This window comes from Electrona antarctica (assembly GCF_951216825.1).
Source record: "Electrona antarctica genome assembly, chromosome: 3".
NCBI classification, from domain to species: Eukaryota; Metazoa; Chordata; class Actinopteri; order Myctophiformes; family Myctophidae; genus Electrona; species Electrona antarctica.
The window spans coordinates 34,918,801-34,934,559 of record NC_136808.1 but is presented as its reverse complement, the minus strand read 5'-3'; the positions used below and the strand labels follow the sequence as shown (position 1 = coordinate 34,934,559).

The 15,759-nt window shown below is 42.4% G+C and overlaps 1 protein-coding gene and 1 long non-coding RNA gene across 5 annotated transcripts in view; one reads left to right on the top strand and one right to left on the bottom strand.

Annotated features, from left to right (window-relative positions):
* The window catches only part of LOC306918842, a 247,539-nt gene that overhangs the window by 56,993 nt on the left and 174,787 nt on the right, over positions 1 to 15,759 (bottom strand). The window lies entirely within an intron of this gene.
* LOC306920573 (protein SEC13 homolog) lies at positions 470 to 1,444 on the top strand (the record flags this gene model as incomplete). The annotated part of the gene is made up of 1 exon (XM_079497385.1): positions 470 to 1,444. The coding sequence occupies one exon, from the start codon at positions 470 to 472 to the stop codon at positions 1,442 to 1,444; it is 975 nt and encodes a 324-aa protein (XP_079353511.1).

The following is a 15,759-nucleotide window of genomic DNA, read 5'->3' as shown; positions in this document are numbered from 1 at the left end:
TATACAGTATGGATCTGACCTCGTGACATCAGGTGACATCATGGAGACCCATAGATCTCTATAGTTGTCAGTCCATCACTGACTGACCTCATAAAACCCTGGATAGCCATACATGGAGAAGACTGGATCATCTGCATATATGGAGCCGGCCAGCAAATTTACATCTGACCTCACTGACACCAGATTAATAGTTTAACCCGTGCTTCTCAACTGTGCCATATTAAGAACATCTGTTGTTTCAGGTCTGAAAACATAAATTAAAAAGGGGAAAAAGTCCATATATGGACATTCACAGACGATGCCCTAATACAATACCTGTTATGCCCATATATGGAGATCCCTGATGTTATATAAGTGGTTTCGTGTGCAGAATTACAATTCATTTTGATGTCGGGCCGTGTCTGAACCATATAGGCGTAGTGTTCATTTGACTGAAACAGGCAAATCTGAGGTGTTCCCCAATCAAGTCATGGTTTCCATCATCAACACAGTGGACACCCTCCATGAGGACATGATCCACGATGCTCAGATGGACTACTATGGAACCAGACTGGCCACCTGTTCCTCTGACCACACTGTGAAGATCTTTAATGTCAGAAACGGAGGGCAGATTCTGGTGGCGGACCTTCGAGGCCACGAGGGTCCTGTGTGGCAGGTGGCATGGTCCCATCCCGCGTATGGCAGCCTCCTGGCATCCTGTTCCTACGATCGCAAAGTCATCGTTTGGAAAGAAGGAGAAAACGGAATGTGGGTCAAGATGTACGAATACACAGGACACGAGTCATCAGTGAACTCTGTGTGTTGGGCTCCCCACTACATTGGTCTGATCCTGTCCTGTGGAAGCTCCGATGGTGGCATTTCCCTGCTGACATTCTCTGGAGACCGGCTGTCGGACGTCAGGAAGATCGGCGGCGCACATGCGTCTGGTTGTAACACAGTGAGCTGGGCTCCGGCGGTGGTCCCGGGCAGCCTGATCTCTCAGCCAATGGCGGCACATAAACCCAACCATGTCAAACGCTTCGTCTCTGGCGGCTGCGACAACCTGCTCAAACTATGGAAGGAGGGGGAGGATGGCCAATGGCGGGAGGACCAAACGCTGGACGCTCACAGCGATTGGGTAAGAGACGTTGCCTGGGCTCCGTCTATCGGTCTGCCCGGCAGCACCATCGCCAGCTGCTCACAGGATGGTCGGGTGTTTATCTGGACATGTGACGACCTGATGGGGAGCTCCTGGACAGTCAAGCTGCTCCATAAATTCAACCATGTGGTGTGGCATGTGAGCTGGTCCGTCACTGGTCACATTCTGGCCGTCTCTGGAGGAGAGGACCAGGTGACTCTGTGGAAGCAGTCCATGGATGGACAGTGGGCGTGTGTCAGCGACGTCAACAAGGGTCAAGGAGCTGTTCCCACTGCAGTGGTGGAAGGTCTATCTGAACAAGGCTGACGGACAGCTGAGCTGCATCAGTGGATGTGGACTTCCCCCACATATACCATGGATGTTCACAATTTATTTGTTTATTTGGAGTGGATCCCCATTAGCTGCCGTCTGAATGGAAACTAGTCTTCCAGGGGTTCAAATTGTCAAAGATTGTAGCCACCCTAACCCTGGACTTTCAGATGCTTCACTTACATCTACAGTGGCCCTGTGTGAAATGTTGCACTGCACAGAACATCTGAACAGATTATGGACAAAATAAGGACGTATAGTGCTACTGTGGTAATGGAAAATAAGACATATCAGGGCCAGGGAAACGGATTCATATGCATGTCATCAACACAGTGTCTTTGTGCTGAATGCAGTGGCAACGAAGTGAATATCCCCTTGAGGTTCTCTCTGTGCATGGCCTGCACTTATGGACTGGACCATGTGCTGAAGATATCACTCGCAAAGATATCACGTACATCTGTGGGGGAGATACTTACACAGTGGAGTACTGCAACATGCATTTGATATCAACATCCACAGATTATTCAAACCCAAGGTATCCGTACTTCTCCAGAGGTGAGGGAGTATCAGTCAGGCTGTCTTGGGGATGTCATGTAATATTTATGGGGCAAATAAATATATCTATAGTTTGGACATCAAGGCATGTACGAAACCCTAATTACATCTACAAGTTGTACACCACCACAATGGTCTGTCTTTAATTGACACCAGAAGCACTCTGACGGACAGTTCACTACATGAACATCAGTGTGTGTTTGACACTAAGGTCAATTGCCGGCTGAGAATGCTCTTTTCCAGGTATGGAGAGCTGCATCTACTTGGTGGTATGATACATGAAACAGACTAGCAAACTAGCTGTTATTCAGTACAGTCTGGACGTCCACACGACATAAGGTGGGAAACTGGCATCCATGACTATCAACAGATACTGAAACGAGACAGGGTCTAATAGCGGTTTATGTTTATGATGTCATGTTATAGACATCATTCTTGTACAAATATGGAGGGACAATGGGATGGTGGATCTTAGATTATGCATTCACAAAATATGAAAAGAAAAAAAAAACATTTTGAAAATATTAGAAATGTGGAAAGAAATTGTTTGGGATTTATTTCCATGGCCAAGCAAACGTGTGCAAGAAATGTGTCACTAATCAATCCAGTGGTTCATGAGATTAGCCACGGACATACAGGCGGATACAAGCTCTTCTAGATGGCCCTCCCTATAGGTGCCATGCCATAAAAATATATTTTTACCCTGACATACATACCCAACCGACTCGATCACATTGCACCGATCACAGTACCTTTTACTCACCCAAGATATCATCAATAGCCAATAAGGGCACATTATGGTATCATCTTTTTCCCTGACAAAACAACGGACTCAAACTTAATACATACAGGTATGTTTTTTGTGTAACCTCTATTAATCTAAATCATGTTGCTATGATTAGATGATGTAATGATGATGTAAAACAAATAGTGTCAAAACAAACATTAAATTATCTTTATTGTTAATGGCATTTAATGTTTGTATTAGGGACAAGATGATGTACATGTTCTCTTCATTGTCAATGGCGTTTTTAAAACAAACAAAACAAACACAACTAAACACAAACATTAAACCTGTATATAGGAGGTGCTAGCGTCCCTCAAAAATGATGTGCTAGCTGCCACCCACCCACCTCCCCAAAATAAAAAGAAAAGAAAAGATGACAATGGCAGATATTTATTTCCAAGCAGTGGGAGAGAAGAAAGGGAAATCGCCTATCACCGACCTTAAAGTGACTTTACCCACCCTGTGAACCCATATAATAAAATGTGTTGATAAACTCCAACACAGAGCTCAGTATAATGCAAATGTCTTGTATCCAAATAAAGGGAGTGCTGCTTTAGTGGTGCAACTCCCCTCTCCCTTAATTTACAAAATGTATACATGAATTAGTTTGTGTTTAGATAGTTCTCATGACGGAAGGCCAGCTATGTTGTAGGTGCAGGGAGGGTGCTGAGTGGCTGAGTGGCTGTTGCCTTTTCCATGTACTGGTATTAGAAGTTGGCAGCAGAGAGGGTTCATTAAGTACCGAAAGTAGTTAATCAACTATTACTAACACATTAACTATCCATTTGTGAACAATCTATTAAATACACTATTTATAAGGGATAGTTATATAAGTGTTAATGTTGTTGTTGTTTGTGTGTGTGTGTGTGTGTGTGTGTGTGTGTGTGTGTGTGTGTGTGTGTGTGTGTGTGTGTGTGTGTGTGTGTGTGTGTGTGTGTGTTTTCATGCGTGTGTACGTGTGATATAAGTGTTACCAATGCATCCAACAGGGATACATTATAAGCAGTTTAGATATTTCCTCCTCGGATACAAACAGAGTTTACGCCACTGCGCAATTTAATGATTTCTGTGGATTTGAAAACAGGTTTGGGTGAAGCCGAGGACTTAAATAATAGCGAGAGTGGTATTGAACCTCTTCGGAGAAGATCAAATGCGGCTTTCATTAGTTTAGTACAGCGCCAGGGCCTCATTGATGACTTGTCAGACAGTCTTCCCTTCAATACGCAGCGAGAGGCTCTAAAAATCATCCTTTTACTGAGCCCTCTCAGCTGTAAATTCAACCCAGCTCAATACCGCCCCAACCCCCCCGTCTCTGTCTCTCTGCAAACCTCCATTACTTCTTACCATGGATTAACCTCATGCTGTTGATCAAAAGGAGCTTCTCTGTGTTGTCTGCTTCAGCCCAGGCCCATCCATCCATTAGCCACTCATAATGAAATCTTCAACTTATTATTATGGAAAAATCCATTGTTTGTCCACAGGTACCATATTTAGTGGGGAGAGCATGATCTTCCGGAGGATTAAGGAAGTGCTTAGGGGGTTTCAGAGGGGAAGGGGAGGAGAGGGGAGGGGGGGTGAGATTGCCTCACAAAATCAAGGGCCTTATGCACCTTTTTGTGGGGTGAGACTGTTTCCAATTAAGACAGCATGAGGCGCACAATATCACATTGTCACGCAGTAAACAGAGCTCTGCTTCCCACAGAAAGAGGATTGCATCGCCCCTCTGGGGCTAATCATAGTGTCACTGTCCTATTTTTCCAGGCTTGCATGTACGACTCAATACCACATAATCTCCACAGCTATCAACGAGTATCAAGCGGGCATGAGATACCGATCATATTTAGTCATTCCAGTCTATTCCAGGATTGACCCGTGCGTGCAAACAGTGCTTAATAATTCACGTTGCATTAGTCCGCCCTTGGGTTTGACGTGTACTTACAGTAAATATGATACATACGCCGGGGCTAAAAGCTTTACATAAAACTGTCTCCAAAGAACATATTAACCCATCTTTGTTTACAAGGGACGAGTCGGAGAAAAAGGACAATTTGGCGCAATGGGTCGTAAAGCACCCGGTGCTTCCTCCCTACCTCGCTGGCATGCGTACACACACGCCTCTCGCAGACATAACGCAGACGCGAGCAACTAAATCACCCGGGGACTGGAGCATTTAAGAAGGAGTGTCACATTTCTAAGTAATAAATAGCAGAGATTGATTTGACCTCCCAGCCAGGACCCTCAGTTTACTTATACACACACAAGTTAAGAAAAATGGAAGCTCTCCACCTCTCTGGGGATCTATTGGAAGGAAATCAGATAGGCCACTGTGGGGGCTTAAAGCGGCATGGCGGTCCGGCAGGGTCAATATGGCACTGCCTCACTCTTCCACCAGCAGCTCACTATGGTTACACGCAGGCATCAGAAGCATGTCAGAAACATCTCCAGCTGTTATCTTAGTGCTGACTTCAGAGATGTACCGCAGGCACGGACGAAGGTCAAAGGGTTTCTGTTACTTCAGGACAAACAGATCTGCCTTTTGCATTATTCACAAACTGTTGCCCACTCTGCTCATATTCCAAATGTAGCTCCCCCCACCACTTGCTTTAAAGGGCACCATACCCAAGACAATATATCCACCCCTCATATACACAGCTCAATAAATCTAAATTAGTCAAATCAAAAATCACACCCGTGTGAAGTGAGGGACGCTCTTATCATCGTACATTGATTGATTGATTGATTGAAAGATTTATTAACAGTTTGCAGAATTACAGTAAATTTCAAGCACAAACTCAATACAAAGGCTGTTAACTGTGAGTGGACGACCCAATTAAGCATTACACTTGTTTACAAGAGGGTCCACCATGTTCAATTCATCATCATCATGACGTAACATGTCGATTTGCTCGTCCATACTGTATGGCGTAAATTCTCCATTAATTGTCAATGGTAAGACAAATATCTACACTAATAGCTGAATATAGGCCCCTCAAAAATATGTCCGCAAGAGCTTAGATAGAATGTAAGCATATGGACAACCACATGTCCTTGAGCACCACTTACTGATTCACTGTAAGTCAGTCAGGATGACATCAGCTATATAAATGCTCACAATGAACAAAGAAGAAACAAGGGTGAACAGTATAGGATTGGGTACCGTTTCCTATACTAATAGTATCTACCGGTACCGGATCTGACATGTTACAATCATGGCTGTAATGTGGTCTTTGTGACTGACGGATTAACATCGGAAAGGACACAGTATACTCACTATCAACCTATTTTTTTTCCTGATAATGCTACTGTACATTGTGAACAGCACATCTGTATTGTCACTGCGCTTGAAATCCTGTGTTCATCGTCTTAAATAACAAAAACACTAGTATGCATGTTTATCTTGCATTGATGAGATCCTGCGTTCATATAGCGTAAATCATCACGAGACTAATCGCGGCACATTTAATATCAACAAACAAGGTTACAAACGTGGTTATTGGTAAATAAACTCAGGTCATTTTCATACGGTATGCTTCTCACATAAAGGACAGATCGATATGATAAAGTGTCATGTTATAAATGCGATAAGTTTAAATCACATGTTCAAATTGGAACAAAAAAGTTTGTGTTGTGGCTACGTGACTTGAAAACCTGGGTAACATCCCATGCGTGATAACCTGACCACCGTCTGCGTCAGTTTAAAATCAGATAAAAACGACATGGTCCAGGCACCGTTTTTGGTACCGGTACTGTTTTAAAAAGTATAATTTCAGCACTGGTATCGAAAAACGAAAAGCAACAATACCCAACCCTACAGTTATGGGTACTGTGAAAAGCAAAGATACCGCCCAACAAAACATTGGGACATCTGCCCCGAGGACCGGAAAACGAAAGCAGGAGACCAGCAGGTGTAGCCCAGGATCACAACATTTGAGTACATCACCAGAAGGCAACTACTATAGGGCTCTTTCTCCCTGTGAAGCTGCGTGTGTGTGTGTGTGTGTGTGTGTGTGTGTGTGTGTGTGTGTGTGTGTGTGTGTGTGTGTGTGTGTGTGTGTGTGTGTGTGTGTGTGTGTGTGTGTGTGTGTGTGTGTGTGTGTGTGTGTGCGTGCGTGCGTGCGTGCGTGCGTGCGTGCGTGCGTGCGTGCGTGCGTGCGTGCGTGCGTGCGTGCGTGCGTGCGTGCGCGCGCGCGCGCGCGCGCGCGCACATCACGCGCATGTTTTGGAGGGGGTTTAGGGTGGAGAGAGAGAGGTGGGGGGGTGTCTCTGTGAGCATTTACAGTGACATAGTTGGAGGAAATTGCCTGAGACGCAGGGGCCAAAAAGCTTGTATGAGAGTCTGGCACCCAGCTGCTGGACAGAGCTCAAATAACATTACATTTGCTCAAGGCTTTAGCTGATGCTCTAAATCACAGCAGCATTACAACGAGTGCAGCAGGTAAGAAACGCTCCCGTTTCCAGACTGCAGCAGAGCAGAGGTGCTCATAATGTAATACTGGTAATCCTGCAATGGTCATGTAAGATACAACAGTCATCACCCCAATGTGCTAACATTTCCTCCAATGAGTCTGGCAATACACACCTGCTTCCAGAATTGATATAGAGGAATTCACCATTCAAACCCTATACACACTTGACCCCTCAGGGTTCTGTTCTTGGCCCCCTCCTAATTTCCCACTACACAAAATCTTTGCCGAAATCAGCAGATCTACAAGCTATGAGCCGAATATTTGTCCATGTTTGCCGAATGTTTGCATATTATGTCCAGAATAGGAACGCTATGGTTCATGTGGTTAATGGCAAGCATGGGGCATCAGCATACCACCAACATCAGTGCAGATTTAAGGAAAGTCCTCCTCGCTAAGAGCAGAAACAAAACAGAAGCTGTCCCTAGTGAACATGTGGTGCCCATAAACCTACATCCTATTTACTGTAATTCTATTGCTGTAGCCACATGAATTATCATTGACGCAACATGCAGTGACAACACCTTCAAAATATGTCAACCGCACCAGATAGTATAGCTGCAGAACCAATCCACATGATTCCGTTTCCATTAGGTGGTTTGAGTTAACTACAGTGGAGGGATGTGAATGACAAAGTAGAGAGAAGCCCTTGAAAAGGTTCTCCTCAGTGAGTGAGAAGAGATTATACCAAATGTATGTTTCTGTGGAACTGTTTCTGTATGTGGTTTACTGATAATCTAGGATAGGAAGATGTACTGTAGTGAATGATTGTTCCAATAAGAGAGACAGATCTTTACAGAAATAGTTGTTAGCCTTATGATGATCAAAAACAGTTGTTCCTACGTACTCAGCCCACCCTTTTTATTTACCACTGTGCCTGTGCTGTAAGTGTAAGGTATCCTGCCCAGAGCTTGTCGAAGGTGGAATCCTCAGGGCATACTGTAAACACTGCACTCTCTGAAACATAGCATTTAACACATACATCTGATCTGATACAACCATCACCCATGCTATTTAAATTAGAGTGAGTGCTTAAAGCACCATACCAGTGGTCTGGCATGTTTAGCCCATTGGTACGCTTGATTAACACCTAGAACGCCCAGGGGCATTAAGGACTATTAAATCAGAGCGCCCAGCGATTTACAGCAACGGAGAACATTTAGCGACGCACCAGGCGCTATCCCGGATGTAGCTGAAGTAGCTTGATGTAGCCAAAACATGTTTGATGGAAATGACATCGAATATTGCGCAACAGACGCTTGCAGCCTGTGGAGCAATGCAATCGGTTTTGATATCAATACATCTCTGTCCTTTTATTATTAATGTCCGTTCTGAGCACTGGGCGTTACTAATTGAAAGAACGGAGAACACCGCCCTTGGAAAAAAATCCAAACTTTCAGGTGATAAATCCACCTTCAAATGCCCACCAACATATACTTATTATTTTGTGCTATAAATTCAAAGAAATTGTCTCCACCAGGCCGGTGGAGACAGGTCGCTGGTGGAGACCTGTGCCCAGAAGGGCACTTTTTCTAGTTTAAACTGCATTTAAAGGACCTATAACATAAAATTCAACTTTTTCAATTTATGTTGTGTTTTTGGGGCTCCCATATGTGTTTTCTATCCCCACAAATAACCAATTTTGAACAATCAGGCTTTCATATCATATAGGTGCTTTAATGGAAATTGCTCTCAGGAACAGCTCAACTGATTTTGTCCTCATCGTGATGTCATCAATGTCACCCTACTTTGTATAATTCCTCCTCTTCTTCAGTCTTCAGTTCCAAATTTGCATTTCCACCTTGTTTACAATGTCCACCATTGTTGATTTTCCAAGCTGGCATGGAATGGAAACAAGCCTGGTTTTATCTAGCATCAGTATTATAATGACTCAAATATTAAATAATCTGCATATCAGCACCCCCACCACCTCAGGACATTGTATTACTGCAGCTAAAACTGCTTTCAAAGTCCAGAAAGAAATGACAAGGACTGGTTATATCAGTGTGGTGATTGAGGCTCAAACCATTAGAAATAACTTTGAGGGACATAGACAATATGATATTAAATATTAAAAGCAGTTTTTTAATTGAAACATTGAACTTATACATAGTATGTCACCAGATGGGGATAGTAGGCGAAGATCACCCGGATCAGTAGGCGGAGATCACCCGATTGTCTGAACACGAGACTAGCACCACAATACTGTATCTCCATTAGGTTCAGCCACATTCAGGCATCCCATGATACACCGTAGCATTAGTGCTTGATAGTGACATTCATTAAGTGCTTGGGATCTTTCAAATAATTGTTCTCAATCTTTGCATTAATTTGAGACTGGCGTATCGGCGAGCGACGCCAGGGCCTCATTGCTAAGGAAGAGATTATACTACAGTAAATAACTTTTTGTCCTGTGGTTCTAAAGGCAGTTTACAGTTGTAGCACTGCAGGAAACATAGGAATGCTGTGATAACATTGGCTCAGCACACTATTGACTATCTCGCGGCTGCTTCCCCCCATGGCTCTGCAGAGGGAAAGGAGGGGAAACTGGCCAGTGATGAACGATGGCAGTGCAGTCAATGAAAAAATCAGCTGGGAAGCACAAAGCTCTTAATGCTCAGGCATATTGGTTGCTGACGGGAGCAAATAACATCAGCATAGCACTTATAGAGACCAATCATACATTTCCAACCAACAAGTACACACACACACACACACACACACACACACACACACACACACACACACACACACACACACACACACACACACACACACACACACACACACACACACACACACACACCCCCCCCCCCCCCCCCCCGTCCGGGACCCTGCAATAAATTTTTTCCCCCTGATTAAACAGTAAATTCTGCATGCCTATCAGGTTCCCATTAAGTGGGGGGCCCGCTTTCAAAAACATCATTAATCAACCAAGGGAGATATGGCGCGAAATATCAGTCATCGATTGTAACTGCTTATGACAGTTTACACAGCTTTATATCTGCAGGGAGCGCGCACTGATCTATCAATTACCGGCAGCCCCTGCAGCATGCTAATTGAGCATTTTCCTCTCTAATGCATTTCCACTGTTATCTTATAGGCTAATGAAACCAAACAAATCAATAAATATAAATTATACATGCAAAGATGTACTGCTGTGAACATAAAGCCTCTAATTAATTGCACTTGATTAATTTATATACTTTAATTATCTCTCCTAGCTGCAGATGGCATAAATATCTGGACAATCTGCTTATTGCTATGTCAGTCATAAAACGGCAGACACAGTGAAACTATTAGGCCTGGCTAGCTTTGTCACAGGAAAACACACAGTTGCTGACATAAAAAAAAGGCTCACCACTGAATAATTTAAGGAGAGCAAATTGCCAGACAATGCAGGGCTTGGGACTATACTAATTTCTCAGCTGGTTTATTATGGTGAGTGGTCTATTTTATATGCACTGAGCGAAAATCACCACTGTATCTTCAATAGTCATTCTTTATGGCCCGTTTCTGAATGGTCAGGGCAAATATATTCAGAAAACTCATCTTTAGAAAGTGCAGAACAATCTTTCTACATGAAGAAAAACGTGAGTATCAAAGACTGGATAAACAAATATACTTTAAGCTTTTTTATAGAACATACCTGTAAATTATTCTGTGAATTGGGCTGTACAATTGTCACTAGTTGGACAAAAGCTTGTTAATATTAGTATTCCTCATACTGGAATCTAGTGTGCTATACTGTATGGATTTCAACTCGCATTAGTTTAATTTACAAACAAGTCATTTTTAGCTGATGCTTAAAAAGCTGCAACTTTCCCAACAGACAAAAGATCTACGTAAATGACTGGAGTCTCCCAGACCTCTATACTACAGTAGGTTCAACATTTGTAGATCTGCGGTTTTCAGCGAACGTTTGCTGGTTATCAATGGTTTCTTAGCTAATTAGTAAATACAATCTAACAAACGAAAAGTGACCCCATTGGGAAGATCAAAGATGACAGCAGTCCCCATTACTAGAATACAAGATGGTGATGAGATAAAAGTATGTTGAATGTGCCTGGGCGGAAATAACAAAATAAGTTGCTTTCTTACCAAAGGGGAGGAAGGTTCTAGAGGCTTTGGGGGGACGGCTTTACATCTTGATGCTGCTAATGAGGGTGTTTTTAGTATAATTACCCCAACAGGGTGCTTGGCAGAATAATTACCAGAAAGAAATTACAGCAGAACATTAGTGTGTCCAGGTACAGTAAATATGTCGAGATAGACGGTGACGAGTCTTCCGCTCTCTGTGAAGTTGAACCTTTTCGGGGAAAAAGCTGTTATTTCTCCCAACATGTGCCAAACTCTGCCCTGGAAAATTGCACTATCAATTTAGTCCCACACAGCAATTGCAGGTTTTCTGATGAACCATTTCCTTTTCAAGTGTTTTTTTTTTTAGAACATCTTAACTCTTTTACAGTTGACTGCCTGTGTGAATATCTGGAATTTACGGAAGGTCTTGAATGTCTTGACCAGTTGTTGGATATGTGTAGGTGTCCTTCATATAATACAAGTCAACTGCCCGGCCTGTGGGACATGGCGGTTTTATGGACGGGATTCAAAGTGCAGCAAATCAGCAGCCCACATTTGAAATGTGCTTTTATGAAGTAAGCAAATACTTGGCAGGGATGTGCAGCGCTTTTTAGTGGTAGGCGACTCCAGACATATAGTTTAGACCACATAAATGCCTCACTGTCTATAAAAACACCTGGGTGTTTTTGGCTCTGACTTCAAACGCTGTCCGTGCACTCCGTTTACCCTCACACATTTTACATGTGGCTGCATGGGCTCTTCAAGAAAAACCTACCCCGTTATTTGTGTGGGCATCTGAACCTTGTGTGGAGCAGTTAAATGTGTACTGCTTTCAACGCTCTAAAACTGACCTTCTCAAGCAGGTCTCACATTAGAACGTGGGCTTTTGTGTTGACCCTGATGTCAGGACACCATGACACCATGTGGTTGGGTAGAAACCTTATGTCCAAAACTGTTACTTTTCAGGAAATGGGAGGAAAATAACCTACAGTAGGTTCCAATGGACAGTAATTATTTAGTAATTTTATTATTTTACTCATTAAGTAATTTAAACCTCACGGCAAATGTCCAACATGGAACATCATTAAAGGAAAATGTTTTCAAAATTACGAAAAATGTTTTAACATACAAATAAAATGCAAAAAATAGCAGATCTAGAAGCTCACAATCAGTCACAGTGAGCTTGTGAACTTGTAGATAGGCAATTTCTCCTACTTCATAATGACAAAGTTGATGAAAAAACAATATAGAGATACAAGGTTTCTGCTCAACAGCGACAATTTGTTATTAATGAATGCATGCCACGTGAACCTGATGTGTTTACAGAGGATAAAGTCACGAGTCACGACCCACTATATTAAAACATTTACATATTTCCCTTGTGAGAAAAACTAAAAAGAACAATGAGTGGCCCGTTGTTGATAAATAATGCACTAAAACATTAAGTGCACATAATGTACTGTATGTCAAATATGAAGCAAGCAACAGTAACCAGCTAGCACATACTGTAGATCACACCCTTCAGTTTGCCCCGTAAAGGGCTCAACAGGCATCATGGATGGCACATTTTACTGGGGAGCGACGTAACAAATCACCTGGAATAACAGACTTTAGCCCACACAGGTAGTGTGTTGAGAATGTTTGCTGAAATAACACAGCTTCTTGTTCTACGAGCGTTCTATGAACTTAAAATGGCATTTATTCTAGGTTGTGTTCAAACATTTAGGTTCCAAGCCAGGGTTGATATACTACTGTACTGAATGTCTTGCACTGTCCCTCTGCATTGTATTTGTGGTTGTTCTTGTACAATGTGTGCTAGACTGCTAGTATTTGTAGCTACAGTACCATACCATTTGAAATTGTCAATCTGTCTCTAGTATCAGTGGTTCTCAAAGTGGGGTCTGGGGACCACCAGGGGTCCTTGAGTGTGTACCAGGGGGTCCCCAGCAAAATTAGGAACAGTTCAGCCACCATATTTTCATACTTCAGCAATTAAAAAATAAATACAGTAGCTGATCTACAAGCTCAAACGCGACGCCTTGTAGATCTAGGTTTGACACATTTAGAGATATTGAGATATTTTTTGGAAATTTTTAAGGACACAAATCTTCTCTTATGGGGAATCCTGTCACAAGATCATTTAAAGGGATAGTTCAGATCTTTTTTAACTTAAGCTGTATGAAATACTTATACCATTAATATAGTGGTTGCAACTGTATTAATTGATTGCCAGAGTCCCGTGGTGGGAGTTCTGCTCTGGTTTTGGTGAAATATTAAGTAGTTCCGGTCATTTTGTGGGGGGCACTGGGGCCACGCAGTGAAAGTAAATTAATCCACAAAACTAACGTAATTTGTATTGTTGACCTATTTCTAAAATATTAGCGCAACTTTCATTCAACTTTGACCCCTCTATCACATGGAACTATTTTTTGGGCGTAGTGATATAGACACACAAAACATAGTTCTGTGTGATAGAGGGGTAAAAAATGAACGAAAGTTGCACTAATATTTTAGAAATAGGTCAACAATACAAATGACGTTAGTTTTGTGGATTAATTTACTTTTACTGCGTGGCCCCAGTGCCCCCCACAAAATGACCGGAACTACTTAATATTTCACCAAAACCAGAGCAGAACTCCCACCACGGGACTCGGGCAATCAATTAATACTGTTGCAAGTATTTCATACAGCTTAAGTTAAAAAAATCGGAACTATCCCTTTAATAAACGTAGCATATTAATTTGGGGGGTACTTGACGCTCTACAGTAACGTCCCCTTGACAATTATCAATAGGCCTACATTCACTGACACGTGATTTCAATACTGAAATCACTTAACTGCAGACTCAAGACAGTCACTATAGAAAACTTAAAATTGGCTGCAGCCATTTTATGGACAAAAGGCAGCACATCCATGAGGCAATGTGAAGGGGCAATGTGAAGGGGGAAAACCACATAATTTCACCAACATTGTTTCTTGACTTTATCTTTTCTCCCTTCAGAGCCATTGGGGTTTTTAATCATCCCGATATGATTTAGTCACATTTAAACAATAATGATCACGGAGGGAGCGTCATTTGGGACGAGGTGATAAATCAGCGCCTCATTCAGCTTTAATTCATGTAGATGCACACCTAATACTCATTACAAAGATGCAATTTCCAACCAGTCGCAGCTGATTAATGGGGATCTGTCTCTCCGAGTGTTTCCTCGAGCCGCACCATGCCTCCAGCGGGATAGATGACTTTCATACAGACAGACCCAGTCCCTCGGCTCATTTGTTTTAACGACATGCTTATGACAAACCGGTCGGCTGACAACTTGTTCGCCGGAGAACGATCAAAGTGACACAGTGGAGAAACAGCCAAAAGAGTTTTGACGTTGGTTCATTTAAACGTCTGCAGGTTTATTAGTAAAGTGCAGTTTATTAGTGAAGTATTATCGCCCAAGAGAGTAACCAGGTAAGATGTGTTAATGTCAGAGAAAGGTAGTTTACAACAGAAATTCTCAACCTGTGGGCTGGGGCCCACTGGTGGGCCGTGGGGCCCCCAAATAAATGTCAAAACGAGTATAACTTTTTAAACCTTGTTTTTTCAATATGCTCAAGGCATTCCTCTTTCCACCAATCCAAGCTGGGACACAATTGATTGATTAAAACAGACTGGCTCTGAAAATGCATGCAAACCACTGTACAGTACAAATTAAATGTCTTTATTCATCTCAACAGTTACTGTACAATGGTATCTGCAATTTGACCTACCCTGTAGTATCTGTAAAAAACAAGGACTTAATGCAGTTATTAATAATTATCTATTTTTTTGACTTTTTTTTAAGTGGCATGATTTAATTACATTTCTGTCTGACGAATCAGTTAAGGTAGGTAAGGTATCTCAATTTAAATATTCATTTCATTGTCATCTCAGTTTGGTACGAAAGTTGTAGATGTTTAAAATTAAACAAAACAGTAGAAGTCTCACCGTTTCATTATAGTACATCAAATATAAATACATTATAATCTAAAAAAGCTAATTTAAAATATGCTTTCTTATTCACACTCACCAGTCATCGGGAGTGTGTGTGTGTGTGTGTGTGTGTGTGTGTGTGTGTGTGTGTGTGTGTGTGTGTGCGTGCGTGCGTGCGTGCGTATGCATGCGCGTGCGTGTGTGTGTACGCACGTGCATGCTCATGGGATGCCATGAGCTCTTTGGCAGAGCCATAGAAGAACATGGACATACTTCTGGTTGATTTTGGCTGACAGGAATCCACCACAAACCAATGTGTTGCAATGCCTTCTAACCTACAGTACTGCTTTCTTGTTCTGTGGACGAGATGATGAAGCATTAGTCTGACATGTCGCTGGGCTGAAGCTCAACTTTTTAAGGCCAATTGTTGTCCATATCGTTGCTGTCAGGGCAGAAATCTCTTATC